This window comes from Oncorhynchus kisutch, linkage group LG18 (assembly GCF_002021735.2).
Source record: "Oncorhynchus kisutch isolate 150728-3 linkage group LG18, Okis_V2, whole genome shotgun sequence".
NCBI classification, from domain to species: domain Eukaryota; kingdom Metazoa; phylum Chordata; class Actinopteri; order Salmoniformes; family Salmonidae; genus Oncorhynchus; species Oncorhynchus kisutch.
In genome coordinates, this window is record NC_034191.2 from 28867789 (window position 1) to 28884614 (window position 16826).

Consider the following 16826-nt stretch of genomic DNA (forward strand, 5'->3'; position numbering starts at 1 on the left):
AAATTCAGGCACAAGTAGACTGATTCTTTTCGTGTTGAACTTCTAGTAATTGTAGATTAGCCTTGTTTTTATGTTTAAATGACTAAACATCAATCTACGCACATTCTGAAATTAGACTGACCACACAGTCTCAATGAATTCTGTTGAAATAATGGAAAGTGTTTAATCGTCCACTCAAGGGGTACATTTTATGTGTCAGACCCCTCCCATTACTGTCAGTCATCGTATTAATAATCGCGCCACTAGAAGTGTCATTATAAAGCCGGTTTTGGCGAGAGCCCGGGAACAGTAGTGGTGCTCTCTCAGTGCGCGTGGTGCTGAAAGTGCCATCTGAAGTAATGTGGTCGGTATTTTTTTTCTTTCTGTCTTATCTGGACAGAAACTTTGTCAAAGGAGAATTCCCCAATTATTCCCTAGATGCAGAGAAACAGAGTAAAGATGTGTTTTTCATGCTCAACAGCACATTCTGTGCCAAAATGTCAGGCATGGGGGGAAATTGCTTTTACCAAGTGTCAGACGGAATTGAGGAGGTGCGCTCCGTGCGTGACCCGGCAGGTAAACTGGTGGATTGCTCAGTAACCATCAACCAGATGCAGGTAAAGTCGTTCATGCATGTGTGCAGATTAGGACTGAAGCACCAGAGAAATAACCCAGGAGATATGGAGTTTAGTTTTACAGACATGGCAGAAGCCAAATACAACTGTCAAGCGTTCCAAAGGACATCAAAGCGCACGACGGCCACCACGGAGAGGATAGCCGCGCCAACAGCACATACACCGAAGGAGACGAGAGAGAATTCTGTCCAGGAGGATGGCAAGCAGGTGATACGGAGATCCAAGCGAGGATTCACTTATCCTGGAACCCTGTGGTGTGGAGCTGGCAACATGGCTGATAATTACGACCATTTGGGTAGGTTGCGTGAAGTTTGATATTATTCTGTATTCTAGATGCATGATTAACTATTCTGAACTCATTTAGCCATTCAACTGTTTCTCTGATGTTGGTTTGTTGTGTTTTTTAATATACACTCTCTATTTGTAGGAGAGTTCGCAGCGACTGACAGTTGTTGCCGCGTTCATGACTACTGCCCCTACGTCATCCATGCGTTTTCCTCAAAGTACGGCTATACCAATTTCAAGTGGCATCCCCTTAGTCACTGTGACTGCGATGATGCGTGAGTTGCCTACACTATAGTTGGAACGCCTTTTTTTGTTTATACAGCTTCATACACAACTATGTTAGACAGTTAAAAGGCTGAAACCAATTATATGATGTACTGACTGTCAAACCATCCAAACAGGTTACAGTAAGCTGCTGGAGTGGCACATTTTCTCTTTGTCACACTGTCTGTGCAGGTTGAAGGAGTGTCTGAGGAAAGTCAATGACACCTCCTCCAGGGTGGTTGGTCAGGCTTTCTTCAATGTCATTGAGGTGCCCTGTTTCCAGTTCATATATGAAGAGCAATGTGTGGAGCGCCACTGGTATGGCGTGTAAGTACAGTATTTACTGTAGATTCCAATAATGCGCTTATAAATCAAATCAAAGTTTATTGGTCAGATACACAGATTTGCCGGTGTTATGGCAAGGTGCAGTGAAATGCTTGTTTCTAGCGCTAACATGCTGACCAGACCGGGCACGTGCGCGAGCCTCGCAAAATAAATGTAGAAATCCATGTTATTTAATTATTGCACCCACACTGCTCTGCGATGCCAAGGGCTAAAATAGAACTCCTTTCTATTTCTATTTCTGAAAGTCCTGCCTCTCCCATCTCCTCATTGGTTTATAGACGCAGGTACCCACGTGCCATTTCCTCATTGGTTATACCCACGTGGGCGATTGAAAGTCGAAATATTTTGCCGGTAGTCGTGGTAAAAGGGTAAGTTAGATGTCAATCACTATGTAAATTCAAAGATAAAAAAGCTTGAAAGGAGGAGCGATGACTAGAAACGATTTGGCTAGCTAATTAACGTTAGCTAGCATGTGTAAGCTAACAAGCTAAATTGCCATACATGTTTAATGCTTTTCGACCTGTTCCCAAATTAATGTCATTGGTTCAGAGTTTGTTTTGATATTTTAACCTGCCTGTCATGATCGCGTTTGGTGTGGGGGGGAAGAATACATTTATGCATGATAGCGCACGACCGCGCACGCACGCAGCCAGTTTGGGTTCCGTGTAACAGTGAACTAGAATGTCTTGCAAATACAATTCAAATAATAAAAAAAATCTAACAAGAAATAACAATCCAAGCATTTTTAAGTGGCTTTGAAGTACACTACAGGGAGCACATCTTAAACCTCTCTCCATCTCTGTTATTCACACAGGTGTAAAAAGTATGACAAGCTCCTGGTTGCAGTGCCCAGAGAGTCCATCCTGTATGATTTCGGAGGCATTGAGGTTATTGATGTGCTGACTGTGGCTCCTCTGGTACAGAAAGAGACAAAGAAAACAGGCATAGAGCAGGACAATCCTGAAAGCACACCACAGTCCACTGTGTCCGGCTCCCAGACCACTGGCCCCGAGGAGCCCTCTCTCAGCAACATGGTCACCGCAGCTGAAGACTTCATCAAATTTCTGGCCACCGTCTCCACCTCTCAGGGCTCGGCTACAGACACCACCAAAGGAGAGACACAGACCTCAGAGAAGAAGAAGAGGAAGAACACTGCAGGGAAAAATAAGAAAAATAACAAGAAGAGGAAAGGGAAAGGAAAAGGGAGAAAGAGGAAGCAGAAAATCAACTCAGTCTCAAAAGGAGCAGAGGAAGGGACAATGGTTAGTCCTACCAAAGCAGTGGAAGCTGTCGACAAGAGTAACTTTGTGAATGGGCCTGAGAATGTTGACCAGTTGAACAGAAATGTCAACCGTTTCAGTGATGGTGAAGTAGATCGTGGAGGGATAGAGGAGCGTTCTAATGATGTCATGAGAGATGAACCACATGTAGATGAAGAAAGTGCTGCAGATGCCTCTGTCACCCCAGTCACTTCTATCAAGAAGGAGCAGACAATGCTGGAAATCCCAGCTCTGATGGATCCCACAGAAGCAGCGTCTCTCTCTGCAACCACTGGCACACCCATTGTGACCACACAGAAAACCAAAAGGAAGAGATCAAGAAAGGGGGAAGGGAGGAAAAAACAGAGCAACGTACCGCCAACTGTCACCCCTAAAGGAGTTGCACACCATACCGCCATTAAACAGGTCCTCACAACTTCCACAACAGAGAGCTCTGGCACCCAGACCATCCCTACCAGCACTGCCATAATCTCTGCAGATCAGTCTGTGCAACAAAGGTTAGAGAACCACAGTGAAAAGGGCCCTGTTACGGTTACTGCCGGCACCCCCATTGGGACTTTTATCAAAAGCAAAAGGCACAGGTCAAAGGAGAGAAAGGAAAGAAATAAAAGGAGGAAAATCACTTCCACTCTTCCCATGGTGGCTGTTACTTTCAGAAACCTCACTGAAGAGGATTTTGCAGTGATCACTACTGAGAGCACAAGTGCTCCAGCCGTCACCACCATCACTACTGTTAGCACTGCAGGGCAGCCAGTATCACACAGACCAGAATGTCACAATGAGAAGAGGTCCAATACCACTACGACTGTAAGCTCGACTTTGAGTGAGACCAAAAGGCACAGGCCGAAAGAGAGAGAGGGAAGAAAGATGAGGGGAAAAATCATACCACCTCTTTTGGCTGCGGGAACATCTCTGCAGAATCCCACTGAAGATGCCCTTCGTACAGTCACTACTGGCAGCACTGGTGTACTGAACATCCCCACAACCACCACTGTAGTCGCTGCAGAGCAGGCAGAGACACTAGCACCACAGAGCATAGGGAGTCACAGTGAAAAGGGACTTCTCACCACAACAGCCAGCGTCCCCGTTGTGACTGGGAGAAGACAACGCTCAAAAGAGAGGGAGGGTAGAAATAAAAGTAAAAAAGAGGCCATAACCACTGTTGTCAAGGATGAGGTTCCCATCCATAATGAGAATGAAACTAAACTTGAAGAAATAATGACAAGTATAAGTCTGACACCCTCAGTGTCAGCAATTTCATCCAAAGTTGACGAAGTAGGAGAGTCTAATCTACAGGAATCTGAGAACCACAGAGAACAGGCCCTCTTCCCTGTGCAGACCAGCACACCCACTGTAAGTCCAATAAATTCCACTGTCCAGAAAATAGGAGAGAGACTAGGTAGAAAGAAAAGGAGAAAACCACCACAATGAGACTCATACTAACTATATTTCTAGTATAGATTAAAAAAAAATGCAATGATGTCCTAGATGACTAGCCTAGCTCTTGACTATCAGAAAAACCTGCTATGCAGACTCAGACGTAGGTGTATTATGTGTTAGTCATCATCTTGTGTGTTTTGTCAAATCAACATTTGTGCCACTATTCAACAGGAATTGTAACAAGTGCATGAAGGATCAGGATAATGTTTTGTAATAATGTATATGCATTTAAACACCAATGATTAATAAAATATTGGAAAGAAGCATATATTGAGTGCAATGAATTCTACAAGTGATGATTTCATTAATAACTCATTCCCTTTTGTACATGTAGGCATTTACTGTACTGTACTCCCAAGACAGCAGGGAATATTTAATAAGGAAGAAATTAAAGAATTCCAAGTTCAGGGAGTTTGCCATTTCATCTGCTTACCCGTAAACTGCTTACTTGTACTTTTCTGAAAACAATGCTTGCCATACTGTATACACAGACAGGCTCCAAGCCAAGAAAGCTGAGCCTTCTTCCAGGTTTAAATACTATTTCCTTTGTTCTGTGTGGGACTTTGGACCTCTAGTCTCTTCCAATGCGATATAAGGCATTTTGATGAAAGGGGTCACATTCTTCAAAAAGGATTATGTGCTCACTGTGAACTCTATTCTCCCCACCTAAATTAGGGTTGTAAAGAGGCTGTAACACTGAGGCTCAAATCCCTCAGCTGATTCTCACATGCTACTCTGAGGAGTTTTACAGAATTAGATTGACATATTATACTGTAGCTTACTTTAGAGAGTACAGACACATATGTTTAGAATAACTTCTGTAATTATGTCCAGCAGTTTATGGAAGGTGCACATCCTTTTTTGGTATTTCCCACTTAAAGTAAATGAACATAAACAGCGTTAGGCTTTCAAACATGCCATTTCTGTTTCTGTTGTTTGTTTCTTGTCTGTTGTTTCTTGATTTAATTGAGCTAATTTACAGTAAATTGCCAGGATATGTTACAGACTGAAAACACCAGCTAGGGTAATAGTAAAACTGTTGGAGACTTCAGGAAGCAGTGACTGGTATTCAAAGCTTAATAACAAAGGGGACTTTGATGCTACTGATGGTGTTCCAGACTGGGACTAGACCCAAGCATTCAGACCAGCTTGGTTTGGGGGGGGGGGGGGCAGAATGTTTAAGCAGTACTGGCAACATAGTAGGCTAGTTGGATCTGAGACAGTATAATCATTTCTCACCTCATACCACATAATATTAAATCATCTGCATTGTCTGTTTTTTTCAATGGTCTTTTGAATGGAATCATACTGTATTTTGTATGGTCTGACTACTTGTGAGTAACAATTGTTCTCAGTTGGCAAAGAAACAAGAGGGTCTTCTGTATTAAACATTTTTTTATGAAGGAAAGGCATTCAACAATGCTAACATACAGCTTTAATTCGTACTTCAGGCTGGCACTGATAGATCTCTTCTTTGTTATGGCCTCATTTTGTTAATGGATTACATGAGAACATGATGAATACTGAAACTGACTGACACTTCTTACATGACTTTAATTCAACTACAGGAAGTGAATTTGATAGGTTTAAAATACATTCATATGGATTAAATGTTGATAGAGGATAACATTTAAGTGTACTGTATATTACAGGACAGTAGCTGTAATGTGAATATGCTGATGTAGCACAGTAAGCACAGACCGCAGTCGGCAATGCATTTAAAAATACTAAAAACATTCAAAGTAAAAAAAATAATACAATTAGTAAAAGTGCTTGAGGTCCTATACCTATTTTGTTCAACACGTCCAAGTAAATACTGTCAATGTTCTTCATTGTGTTACACAGACTAGACATGAAGCTTGTATAGCTACTGTAGGCTAAAACCTATAACCAGTCGAGCTCTCATGCAATACACTAAGCAGCAACTTCATATGAATCCAGAAACTAACAAGATAGCTATTGAAATGGCCTAAGACCCATGTGACAAAGATAAAATAGTATACAGTAGATATAATATACATGGTACTAGAAATTGCCTTTTAAAACCCCTACTGAGATGGTTAATATTCATATAGCATGTTACAGTAACCTTGGGTGTGATTCAGAAATACATAGTTTTCATTGGTTTTTGTTGCATCACATGCATTTGAAGTTAATACGCTTAAAACCTGGTTTAAAGAAGGCATGCAGTTGTCATTGTTCCCAGTACATTCCACAAAAATTGCAAGTGAGGAACAGTGCTACCAAAGAAGTGATAGTCAACATTTACAAACATCTTCTTTAGGTGAATTTGAAACAAACCACTGTTATCAAATACATTTTCCATGTGCAATTCAGTCATCCATATTGGTCACCATCATCTTATCCTTCAATCTGACCAACTGAAGCAGTGAAGTGTATGCAGTATTATACAGTATAATGAGTCCAGTTCATATACAGTACAGTAGGGGTGAGTAACAGTGGGATCGGGAGAAGGAAAGTCTACTCTGGACCTAGCGATCCATCTCATCCAGCAGCGGTGTGGCGTCTCCAGCGAGGGACATGGGCGTGCTCTCAATCATGGGGCTGGGAGAAGGTCGTGGGGTCATTCTGGGCCTCGTCTTCTTGCGCTCTGCCTCTTTCTCCTGGAGCCACTGCTCGGCCATCTTGCCCCAGTCCACTGCTGTGTGGGAAGTTGCCCTGAGGGTTGGGAGCATGGAGAGAAGATAACTCACTATTTACTTACTCGCTCACAATCTAGCAGTTGTATGCTTCCTGAATAATTAGAGCTAAGTTATCTGCGGTTGGAAACTTCCGTAAGAAATCCTTTCTAAGTGCCCAGCTACATACATGAACCATAGTCTCTCCATTTGAATTACCCAAATTGAAATAGTTTCTCTATTTGGATAATTCTGTCTAAGAGTTAGCTTTGAGAAGTGACTTACTTTGGTGTTGGTGTCCTGTGGTGGCGGGAAGAGGATGATGATGTTGGTGTGGAGGAGGAAGGGCGGTGTCCATGTCCTTGTGACCCATGTGAGGACTGGGGAGTGCTGCTGGGGTATTGGGGTGTGGTGATAGTCTGCTGCTGGCTAGGGGTGGGGGTGGTGTACGAATAGCTTGGTGTCAGAAGGGGAGTAGCAATGGGCTGCTGAGCTGGTGTGGTAAACACCTGGTACAGAAAAAAGAAGGGCTCATGTTGAACAGAAACATGAAAAACTGACAGATATTTGTGATGACATTCAGATATACAGTAAGCGTCTGTCTATTCCAAACGTACGTGATAGGCGCTGCTGCTGCCCCCCCCACCGCTGCTGTCCCCAGTGTAGCCATACTGGCTGGATGCCCAGCCGGCAGGTGTGGTGTTGGGGTTCTGGCCCTGGCCCGTTACAGCGGCAATGGCACTGAACATCTGAGAGGTCATGTTCTGAGGGAGGGCGTTCACTGCACGAGTCAGATCTGAGTGACAGAGACATAGGGCATACACAACACATGCAACTTTATACATTAGGAGAAGATTAAACAGAGAAACTGCTTCTTAAAAGTTCTTAAAATGTTGATGATTCCAACCTTAGGATGCATGAAATGATAAAAACCAATTGAGGTAACATATAGTATATTATAGCCATAGAGATCCTGGTGAGTAAGTATACACAGTAACTGACCTAGGGCCTGGACGATACCACTATCACGATACTCGTTAGTATCATGGCAAGAAACAAAACACAAAGCGGATATAAGTTCTTTAGGAAAACAGCCCTGATGTTGGAAACAAACATCATGTTGACATCCAGAGTCACATGTATTTATTTTTCTAGCTATATCACACAATATTTTACATACAGCATGTTTTTAAAGGACCAAAGAGTAAGATCTGCTATGTGTTTTCATTTTTGCCATGGAAAAAATATGGAGATACTAGGTATCATCCCGGCTCTAAACTGACCTGCAATGTTAATATTGGCTGGCGTGGCATTGACAGAGGCTGGGGTTCGTGTTCTACTGCTGCTGCTGGGAGTAATCCCTGTAGGAGAAATACCAGAAATCAGATAACAGAAGTTAATCTGTCATTAGAGCACGATTACCCTGGACTGTATGTTTAATTGTGAGGCATTTCAAAGGCAGCATTCTGTATATGCTCTGACCTGCCACTGGATCTTGGAAATGGTCTTTGAACCATCGGAAAAGTCCATTGACTGTGGGAAAAATCTGTCCTCTGTATCTGAACCCCTCAGGCGTGACAGTCACAAACTCAACCCTGCATGCCAGAGAAAAGTCATGACATTCTGATTATGACATTCTAACAATAACACTACAGTGCATTCAGAAAGTATTAAGAACCCTTGTCCTTTTCCACATTTCATTCCATTACAGCCTTATTCTAAAATTGATTAAATAGTTTTTTCCCTCCTCCTCATCAATCTTCACATAATACCCCATAATAAAAAATTCTTGCAAATTTAGAAATCCCCCTCCTTTACTCCATACTTTGTTGAAGCACCTTTGGCAGTGATTACAGCCTTGAGCCTTCTTGGGTATGACGCTACAAGCTTGGCACACCTGTATTTGGTGAGTTTCTCCCATTCTTCATGCAGATCCTCTCCAACTCTGTCAGGTTGGATGGGGTGCGTTGCTGCACAGCTATTTTCAGGTCTCTCCAGAGATGTTCCATTGGGTTCAAGTCCGGGCTCTGGCCACTCAAGGACATTTGGAGACCCGAAGCCACTCCTGCGTTGTCTTGGATGTGTGCATAGGGTCATTGTCCTGTTAGAAGGTGAACCTTTGCCCCAGTCTGAGGTCCTTTTAATCAAGGATCTCTCTGTACTTTGCTCCGTTCATCTTTCCATCGATCCTGACTATTCTCCCAGTCCCTGCTGCTGAAAAACAACCCCACAGCATGATGCTGCCACCACCATGTTTCACCGTAGGGATGGTGCCAGGTTTCCTCCAGACGTTACAAGTTCAATCTTGTTTTCATCAGGCCAGAGAATCTTGTTTTTCATGGTCTGAGAGCCCTTTAGGTGCCTTTTGGCAAACTCCAAGCGGGCTGTCATGTGCCTTTTACTGAGGAGTGGCTACGTCTGGCCACTATACCGTAAAGGCCTGATTGGTGGAGTGTTGCAGAGATGGTTGTCCATCTGGAAAGTTCTCCCATCTCCACAGAGGACCTCTGGAGCTCTGTCAGAGTGACCATCGGGTTCTTGGTCACCTCCCTGATCAAGGCCCTTCTCCCCCTATTGTTCAGTTTGACTGGGCGGTCAGCTCTACACTCTTGGTGGTCCAAACTTCTTCCATTTAAGAATGATGGAGGCCACTGTTTTCTTGGGAACCTTCGGTGCTGCAGACATTTTTTGGTACCCTTCCCCAGATCTGTGCCTCGACACAATCCTGTCTCTGAGCTCCATGGATAATTCCTTCCACCTCATGGCTTGGTTTTTGCTCTGACACGCACTGTCAACTGTGGGACCTTATATACTCCAATCAAGTTGAAGAAACATCTCAAGGATGATCGATGGAAACAGGATGCACCTGAGCTCAATTTTGAGTCTCATAGCAAAGGGTCTGAATACTTATGTAAATAAGGTATTTCTGTTTTCACTTTGTCATTATGGGGTATTGTGTGTAGATTGATGAAGGAAAAAAAATATTTTATCCATTTTAGAATAGGGCTGTAATGTAACAAAATGTGGGAAAAGTCAAGGGGTCTGAATACTTTCCTATTGAACTGTACATTATGTGACATTACAACACCACATTACTGTATTTATGAAGGTTCACTGAACAGTGATGATTACTGTGGATAATGTGACAAACCCTCCTGAGCGAGTGAGAGGTAAGTAATAGTTAATGTTTATGTTCATGTTCTGTCATGTCTCTTGTTACAAGCACCAATAATCACTCTTTCTCTTCGCAGGCAACAACGGCAGAGACAAACAGGCGCTTCATGCTTCCCCAACTGTCCTGGCACACATTCTGTTTGGGTTTGGGTGGGGCAGTTCCATTTCAAACACAAGAGCTTTTCTATTTAGGGTGTCAATTGCACATGGAAAAAAATGAAGCCAAGCGCATCTCCAGCATTTGTATTTCTATGCAAATTCATGCATCCTATGAATGGGTGTTGATTTAAATGACAAAAGCAGTGGGAGGTGTGGTTGGCAGTCCTGAGGTAACCTTGGCTTTGCGCGGGGCTGGTAACCGAGCAGAAACTTCCCTGGCAGCTCTCTACAGGCAGACACATAGTAGGGGATGAATGTAGGCTTCTCCTTCTTGCTTTTCACCAAGACCTCCTCCATTTTCTGCAATTCAAAAAACAGGGACGGCAGCTGATGATCAATTGAAGAAAATTGAAAAGGTTTCTATCCCATCTGTCTCTTTGTATCTCTTAATCCCCCACTCTCTCAGACACACACAAACTGGCAGATAGACTGATGCACAAATAAAAACATATCCATACACAATGATACTGTGAATTGAAAGAATGTATATCCTTGTTCCTACCTTTCGGTCTCCACCATTGCATTCTTGAAAATACTTGTGACCGAGCAGATCGCGAGCAAACGCAGCCATTGGTTGAACGTATCTGGCTGTGATTTCATCCAGATCTTCAAATTCCTGAGAAAAAGGTCACACAACCTACTAAAAAAGTGAAACACATTGGTATCGTGCCAAATGGCACCCTATTCCCTACATCGTGCACTACTTCTGTGGATTATACAGGGAAAGGGTGCCATTTTGGATGCACATATTTGTATTCATACAGGCATATACTGCTTCATAATGAAGAAGCCTGTGAATGGAGCTGACCTCAGTGTTGATCCACAGGGTATGTCCCAGGCTGAAGGCGTTCTCCTTGCCCTCCTCACGTACGTCAATGTGCTGGTAGATGCTATCAGCAACCTTCCAAGTAACAGTCAGGTGGTTCTCTCCCTTACTACTGGGCCTGATGATCACATCTCCCTGGTCCATGGACTCCATCATCTTCTCTGCCTGCTTGAAGTTGATGTTATGGAACGATGGGTGGGCTATCACCCTCTTAATGTAGGCTATAGGGAGTTGAAATCTGTATTTTAGAGTTTGGTATTATATTATTAGGGTTGGTTTCCCAGACACATAGCCTTGGACTAAAAAACACTTTAAATGGAGAATCTCCAAAGAACATCCATCTTATTCTAGGACAAGGCTTAATCTGTGTCCTGGAAACCGGCCCAAAAACTACTCTTACTACCATTACCACAATCAACCAATAATAAAAGATGAATCCAAAATGCCATTTATCAACTCCAGCTATGTTCTCCATCTAGAGATCTCAGACAGGTACACACTTGTTCTCTGCTGTTTCTTCTTGGCCTCCTCCTCCTGCTTCACATCCTCTGTCTCAGTGTCAAAGTCGTAGTAGGTGTCCTTGGGAAGCTTCCAGTCGTTGTTCTTATCCGACAGGTCTGACGTCCGACAGGTCAGATCCACACTGAGCTTCTCAATGTCAATCTTCATGATCCTGCAGTGCACTGTCATGCCCACCTACAGCAGGTTCAAGTTAAAGTGTTATATGACTGTTAGTTATACTGAAATTGAGAGATATTTTGGGGGAAACTACTGTGATACCTTAACCCTTTCTTCAGGGTGCTTGACCACTTTGTCACTGAGGAACTTGGTAGGGATAAAGCCGGTGACTCCGTTGTCCATGCGACAGCGGACCCCAATAGCTTGGCCAGGGCAGGAGCCACTGTCAAAATGATTCCACACCTGCCAGAGAGACCAGAGGCTATGTCAGACTTTGTTGATCAAAAAGACAGACCAATATAAATATAGCCACAAATAATAATCTAGGAATTTAAAAACCATAACACACCACTCTTCAGAGTAACTGTCAGTATAGATTGCAGCAGAATATGGAGCATATATGATTCTCACCTCGCTGAGCTCAGGAAAGTTGTCCTGCTGACAGAAAGGACACTGCCACAGACCTGTCTCATCATTCCTTATGGCCTGGTCATAACTCTCCCCCTGGGGGCGCCGGTGAGCAATGCCTGTCACCACACTGGTAATAAGTTTACCTAAAGAGGCAGGGCAGGACAGGACAGACAGTGTTGAGATTCCAGTAAAGGATTTATACATGTTTTCTACTATGTCAACTTTGGGGCTGTGACTCCCTGCACCAAAATAAACCCTGGCAGTGTGCGTATTAACACATCACTTTGAAAGAGATATCAATAATGCCCTGGTTGAGAAGGAACAGTATGGACCGATGTAGAAGGTCTCTGGTGTCTCCTTGGTGAGCAGGTTGAAGATCTCCTCTGTGTTAGGTCCTCTGTAGGTGGACCTCAGGTCTTTGTACCTGCAGCTCAGCTCAGCACGGATGTCATACAGGGTGATACCCTTGTTACCATAACCCTGTGGACACAGAGAGTCTCAAACAGTGAGCACTACAATGTCCTCAGATCAGGAGGAGTATGCAAGAATATGCAAGCTCTTCATAACCAAACCAGAGTAGGACAACGGGTGTGTTCAAAATGGCACTCTATTCCCTATATAGTGCACTACTTCAGAGACGCAGCCTAAATCTCCCACACTGACCTGTCTTTCCAGCTCCTCAGCGAAGGCATCCAAGTCCAGGTCTTTGAGCCGCTCTGGGTTTTCCAGGATCTCCTCCAGTGCTCCGGCCGGGTTGGCGTCCTCCGCTGACTCATCGTACTCCAGAGCGTCCACGGCCATCTTCCTGGCCCACTCATAGGTCTCTGGGTGCACCCGTGACCCGTCCAGAACCTCAATATAGGAGTCAGTACTGCAGGTAGGGAGAGACACTTGATGTCAATGATTCAGTTATTTAGTGAATTGGCTGTGTACTTTTGTCAAGTTATTCACTGTTACTATTATGAGTTGAATTTCGAATAGAAATATGTTTTTTAGTCTCAGGTATTTTCTGCACTATTGGATGAATGACCATGCCCAATGTTCTGAGACTGACCTATCTCCCAGAGAAGCTGTGTCAATCTTTATGAAACCAGCACAGTTGATGAAGACCTTGGGGCCCATGTGACACATGGTGACCAGCTGAGTGCGGTTCTCCAGACGAGTGTTATTTTGCTTCAGGATCTGGAAACAGAGAGGGATAAATGTACATGCAAAGGTATCTGTTCAGAAGTCAGTACAGTAGAGCAGTGGTTCCCAAACTATAGGGTTGTAATAGTAGAAGCACAAGGTGCAATTTAAAAATTGGGAAGTGCATCATCAGTTTTTCTCTTGTCATGTCTGTCATTGTATACCTTAGAGAGCTATTTATAACTTGTCAGAAATGTCCAGTTGATCAACTAGCCCATGTCAGCTAACGTTTTTAGCTAATTTCTTTAGCTCATAGACTTTGTTGTAATGTTTGAGTCACTCAGATATCACATTAATACACATTAGGCATGGCAAAATGTATAGATTTGCATGAAAATGAGCTTTAAACCTGAAATGTTCTCTCCGCCAACAAGAGGGGTGTGAACTGTTTGTGTCATGAACAGTGCTTGCACCCATAGATATAGACGTGGTGCGCGCGTGTGTGCAGAGGGGGGGCACGGGATGTTCCACAATGCTGGAAGGGGGCCTGAGTGAAAAAGTTTGCAGTAGAGTACTGAATTATTCTAAGATACTGTAATAATAAAAACATATAGGTACATACTGCTACTGTATATCGATAAATTCTATCTGGTAACACTTGGTATATTGTTTCTCTTATATATGTGTAGTAACACTGTAATTACATTGTATTAACATGTTGGCAATCTAGATGCCTCAAGTGATCTATGTCTTACCCTGAGCAGGTGGGATCCCTTCCTGGGCCCCAGGCCACAGACGTACTGCAACAGGCTCTGGGTGTAGGGGTGGGCCATGGCCCGGTTCACATCCACACCCACTTCATTCACCCGGTTGATGAACTCACAGTACAAAGCATTCAGCAGGTCCTCCTTCACTACATGCTCCTGTGTGGGAAGCGAACAGAGAGCGGTCAGACTCACTCTTTACAGACACATTGATTCACAGACTTTGATTCAAACCAGACTATGATTATCATGTACCGTCAACTACACTTCTGCATTTGGGAGATTCCACACCAGCATTGCCCGAAAATATTTATTTTATCACAGATTTTTGGCTGAATTCTCACATAAAAACTTAAGTGGGTGGAAATATGTTTAACAAACTTTTTACATTTGTATCACAAATATTTGTTTAGAACCATTTTAAGAGCTATACCTGCCTCCTGTAAGACCCTATGGTCAGTGAACCATACATGTTACAGACAACATCTTGGTGTTTGGAACAATATACTCGTCAAACACATAACATTTTAAAAGTGGGCTCTCTGCTACTTTTGAAGAAATTATCAGTTTTATACATTGACATTCTAGGTCATTAACCAATCACAGCCATCCTGTAGGATTGCACATTCAGCAAGTCACCAGCAGAGGAAGTTCCCTTTGAATCCATTTTCCCATTCACTGTGTTGGCAGTGCTCATAAAATGTATCATAATTGTAACTCACTCTGGAAATGTGATGCACTTGTAGAGTATATTGTTTAAAACAATCAAATCAAAAAGGGTACTTTTGAGGCATAAATATGAATAGTTATGTTTAATAAATTCACATGTAAAATTGTATTTCAGAATGTAGCAATACTCCATATTTTAGAGCACAATGTTAGGAGTATAATGACACCAAGATGTTGTCTGTATCATGTATGGTTCACGGATACAGTAGGTTTAAAAAGGGCCTAAAATGGCCACTTTCATGATTTTATAAAAAACGGTTTGTTACAAGTCAAATCAAATTGTATTTGTCCCATGTGCCGAATACAACAGGTGTAGTAGACCTTACCGTGAAATGCTTACTTACAAGCCCTCAACCAACAATGCAGTTCAAGAAAGGGGTTTCTAAAGGATCTCTGTAAACCACCTGTGTGTTTTCATCAGAGCCGCTGCTCGGTGATGATGATCTCCCAACCATGCCTGGCCAAATGGAGACAGGGGTTGCGTCCTGAATGGCACCCTAGTCACAATATAGTGTGCTACTTTTGATCAGAGTCCTATTAGGAACTGATTCTGGATGATGTCATTAGTACCTGCAAAGGGTGCAACTTGAGGCAGAGGATGTCATCGTCACTGCTGCACACCTGAGCATACTCCACCAGGGGGTCCTGGATCTTCCTGGCCACAGACACAGCCTGTCTCAGGAGAGGGGGGTAGTCCCGGAAATCTGCCTGTGGATTGGAGAAATAGAAAAATACGTAGAGTTAAGAGAAAATCAATTTAAGTGTCACTCACTCCACAATATTAAAGTCATTGGCAATACATATTACAGATTTAAAACCGCATTGTGGACCACTCAGAGAGTTATGAGAGGTACAGTATGTAGAACACATCCAATGTAGAACAAATTGAGATGAGGAAATGTTTGTCTTGTGAGAATAAAAAAGACATGTTTAGGGAAAAGAGGGCAGGACTTGACCTCTGACTTCTTGCTGTTCATGTAGAGCATGGCCAGTTCATTGTCAACCAGCTCCACCCCAATGGTGGGGAAAGAGGACTCCTGCTCCAGCTCACTAGCAGTGCGTTTAATGTCCTCAATCACCATCTGGGCATCCCTGCACAAGGAGTGGAGGAAGGAACGTTACAAATATTCAGGATAAGTCTTAAAAGTTGTACACTATATAGGGAATAGGATGCAGTTTGGAATACATCCTCAGTCATGTTAGTAACCTTCTTCAAACAGCAGTCTAAGAAGGCCACAGGTGAAAGCAAGCAGGAGAGTGTTGCAAACCTGTTCTCCCCAGCTATAGCGATGATGTGAGGCTTCTTGCTGTTCAGAAACTTCTTCAGGGTTTCAATATCGTGGATCTAAAGGTATGGTAGGACAAATATTAGAACATGGACAAATATTAGTCAACATTGGATGGTATGGTTATCTGAGCTTCGTCAAAACTCTTGCCCTGTGTCCCAAATGTACACTATTCCCTACATAGCGCACAACATTTTACCAGTATGCACTCACTACTGGAAGTCGCTCTGGATAAGAGCGTCTGCTAAACGACTAAAATGTAAATGTAAATAGGGTGCCATTTAGAACGCGCCCTTGGATTGGTTTCATAAATACCTTTTTCTCCCTTTCATCCTCCCTCCATGCGTTCCTCCTCTTCAGGAAGTAAGGAAGCCTGAGGAAATCCCCCACTTCTCCGTCACCATTCACCAGGGCGCAGAACACTGGGGTGTCTCTGTGGACAAAGAGGTTTGCAGTGAATAATAACTAAGTCATAAACACAGAAATCGAATTAAATTACTAGAGGGGCCATGTCATAAACCTTCAGTTCCAGAATGGGGTGCAAATTACAGCCATATTGGCCAGGGAGAAATACAAACCAGTCTAATTCGAATGAATGGCAGTAGAGGCATAATCATGATTATACTTTAAATTACATGTAAAAGAATGTCCTCCCCAATTTCATGGTATCCAATTGTTAGTAGCTACAATCTTGTCTCATCGTTACAACTCCAGTATGGGCTCGGGAGAGACGAAGGTTGAAAGTCATGCGTCCTCCGATACACAACCCAACCAAGCCGCACTGCTTCTTAACACAGCACGCAT

The 16826-nt window shown here is 43.2% G+C and overlaps 2 protein-coding genes across 2 annotated transcripts in view; one reads left to right on the forward strand and one right to left on the reverse strand.

Moving 5' to 3' along the window:
* The first annotated feature begins 204 nt into the window (after nt 1-204).
* On the forward strand, nt 205-4496 carry LOC109909428 (uncharacterized). Its single transcript, XM_020508471.2, has 4 exons — nt 205-909; nt 1042-1174; nt 1356-1490; nt 2323-4496. Exons 1-4 carry the CDS (start codon nt 339-341, stop codon nt 4217-4219), a joined length of 2736 nt encoding a protein of 911 aa, XP_020364060.1. The 5' UTR covers nt 205-338; the 3' UTR covers nt 4220-4496.
* A 1109-nt stretch (nt 4497-5605) lies between these two features.
* LOC109909111 (transcription elongation factor SPT6) overlaps nt 5606-16826 on the reverse strand; it is a 29821-nt gene continuing 18600 nt past the window's right edge. Inside the window, exons 19-37 of the mRNA XM_020508038.2 lie at nt 16338-16455; nt 16005-16081; nt 15693-15828; nt 15307-15444; nt 13999-14166; nt 13170-13297; nt 12779-12986; nt 12448-12595; nt 12116-12258; nt 11807-11947; nt 11527-11722; nt 11009-11247; nt 10703-10816; nt 10376-10500; nt 8350-8462; nt 8151-8228; nt 7485-7663; nt 7153-7376; nt 5606-6907 (exon numbers count right to left, since the gene is read on the reverse strand). Coding sequence (XP_020363627.2) covers nt 6721-6907; nt 7153-7376; nt 7485-7663; nt 8151-8228; nt 8350-8462; nt 10376-10500; nt 10703-10816; nt 11009-11247; nt 11527-11722; nt 11807-11947; nt 12116-12258; nt 12448-12595; nt 12779-12986; nt 13170-13297; nt 13999-14166; nt 15307-15444; nt 15693-15828; nt 16005-16081; nt 16338-16455 — 2860 coding nt within the window. The 3' untranslated portion in view covers nt 5606-6720. The remainder of the gene's footprint in view (nt 6908-7152; nt 7377-7484; nt 7664-8150; nt 8229-8349; nt 8463-10375; nt 10501-10702; nt 10817-11008; nt 11248-11526; nt 11723-11806; nt 11948-12115; nt 12259-12447; nt 12596-12778; nt 12987-13169; nt 13298-13998; nt 14167-15306; nt 15445-15692; nt 15829-16004; nt 16082-16337; nt 16456-16826) is intronic.

Excerpts from the sequence above, each read along its gene's own strand:
- LOC109909428 (XM_020508471.2), top strand. The coding sequence starts at position 339 with ATGTGGTCGGTATTTTTTTTCTTTCTGTCTTATCTGGACAGAAACTTT. Across the intron at positions 910-1,041 it reads TGATAATTACGACCATTTGG|GAGAGTTCGCAGCGACTGAC; the intron begins GTAGGTTGCGTG and ends CTCTATTTGTAG. Across the intron at positions 1,175-1,355 it reads CACTGTGACTGCGATGATGC|GTTGAAGGAGTGTCTGAGGA; the intron begins GTGAGTTGCCTA and ends CTGTCTGTGCAG.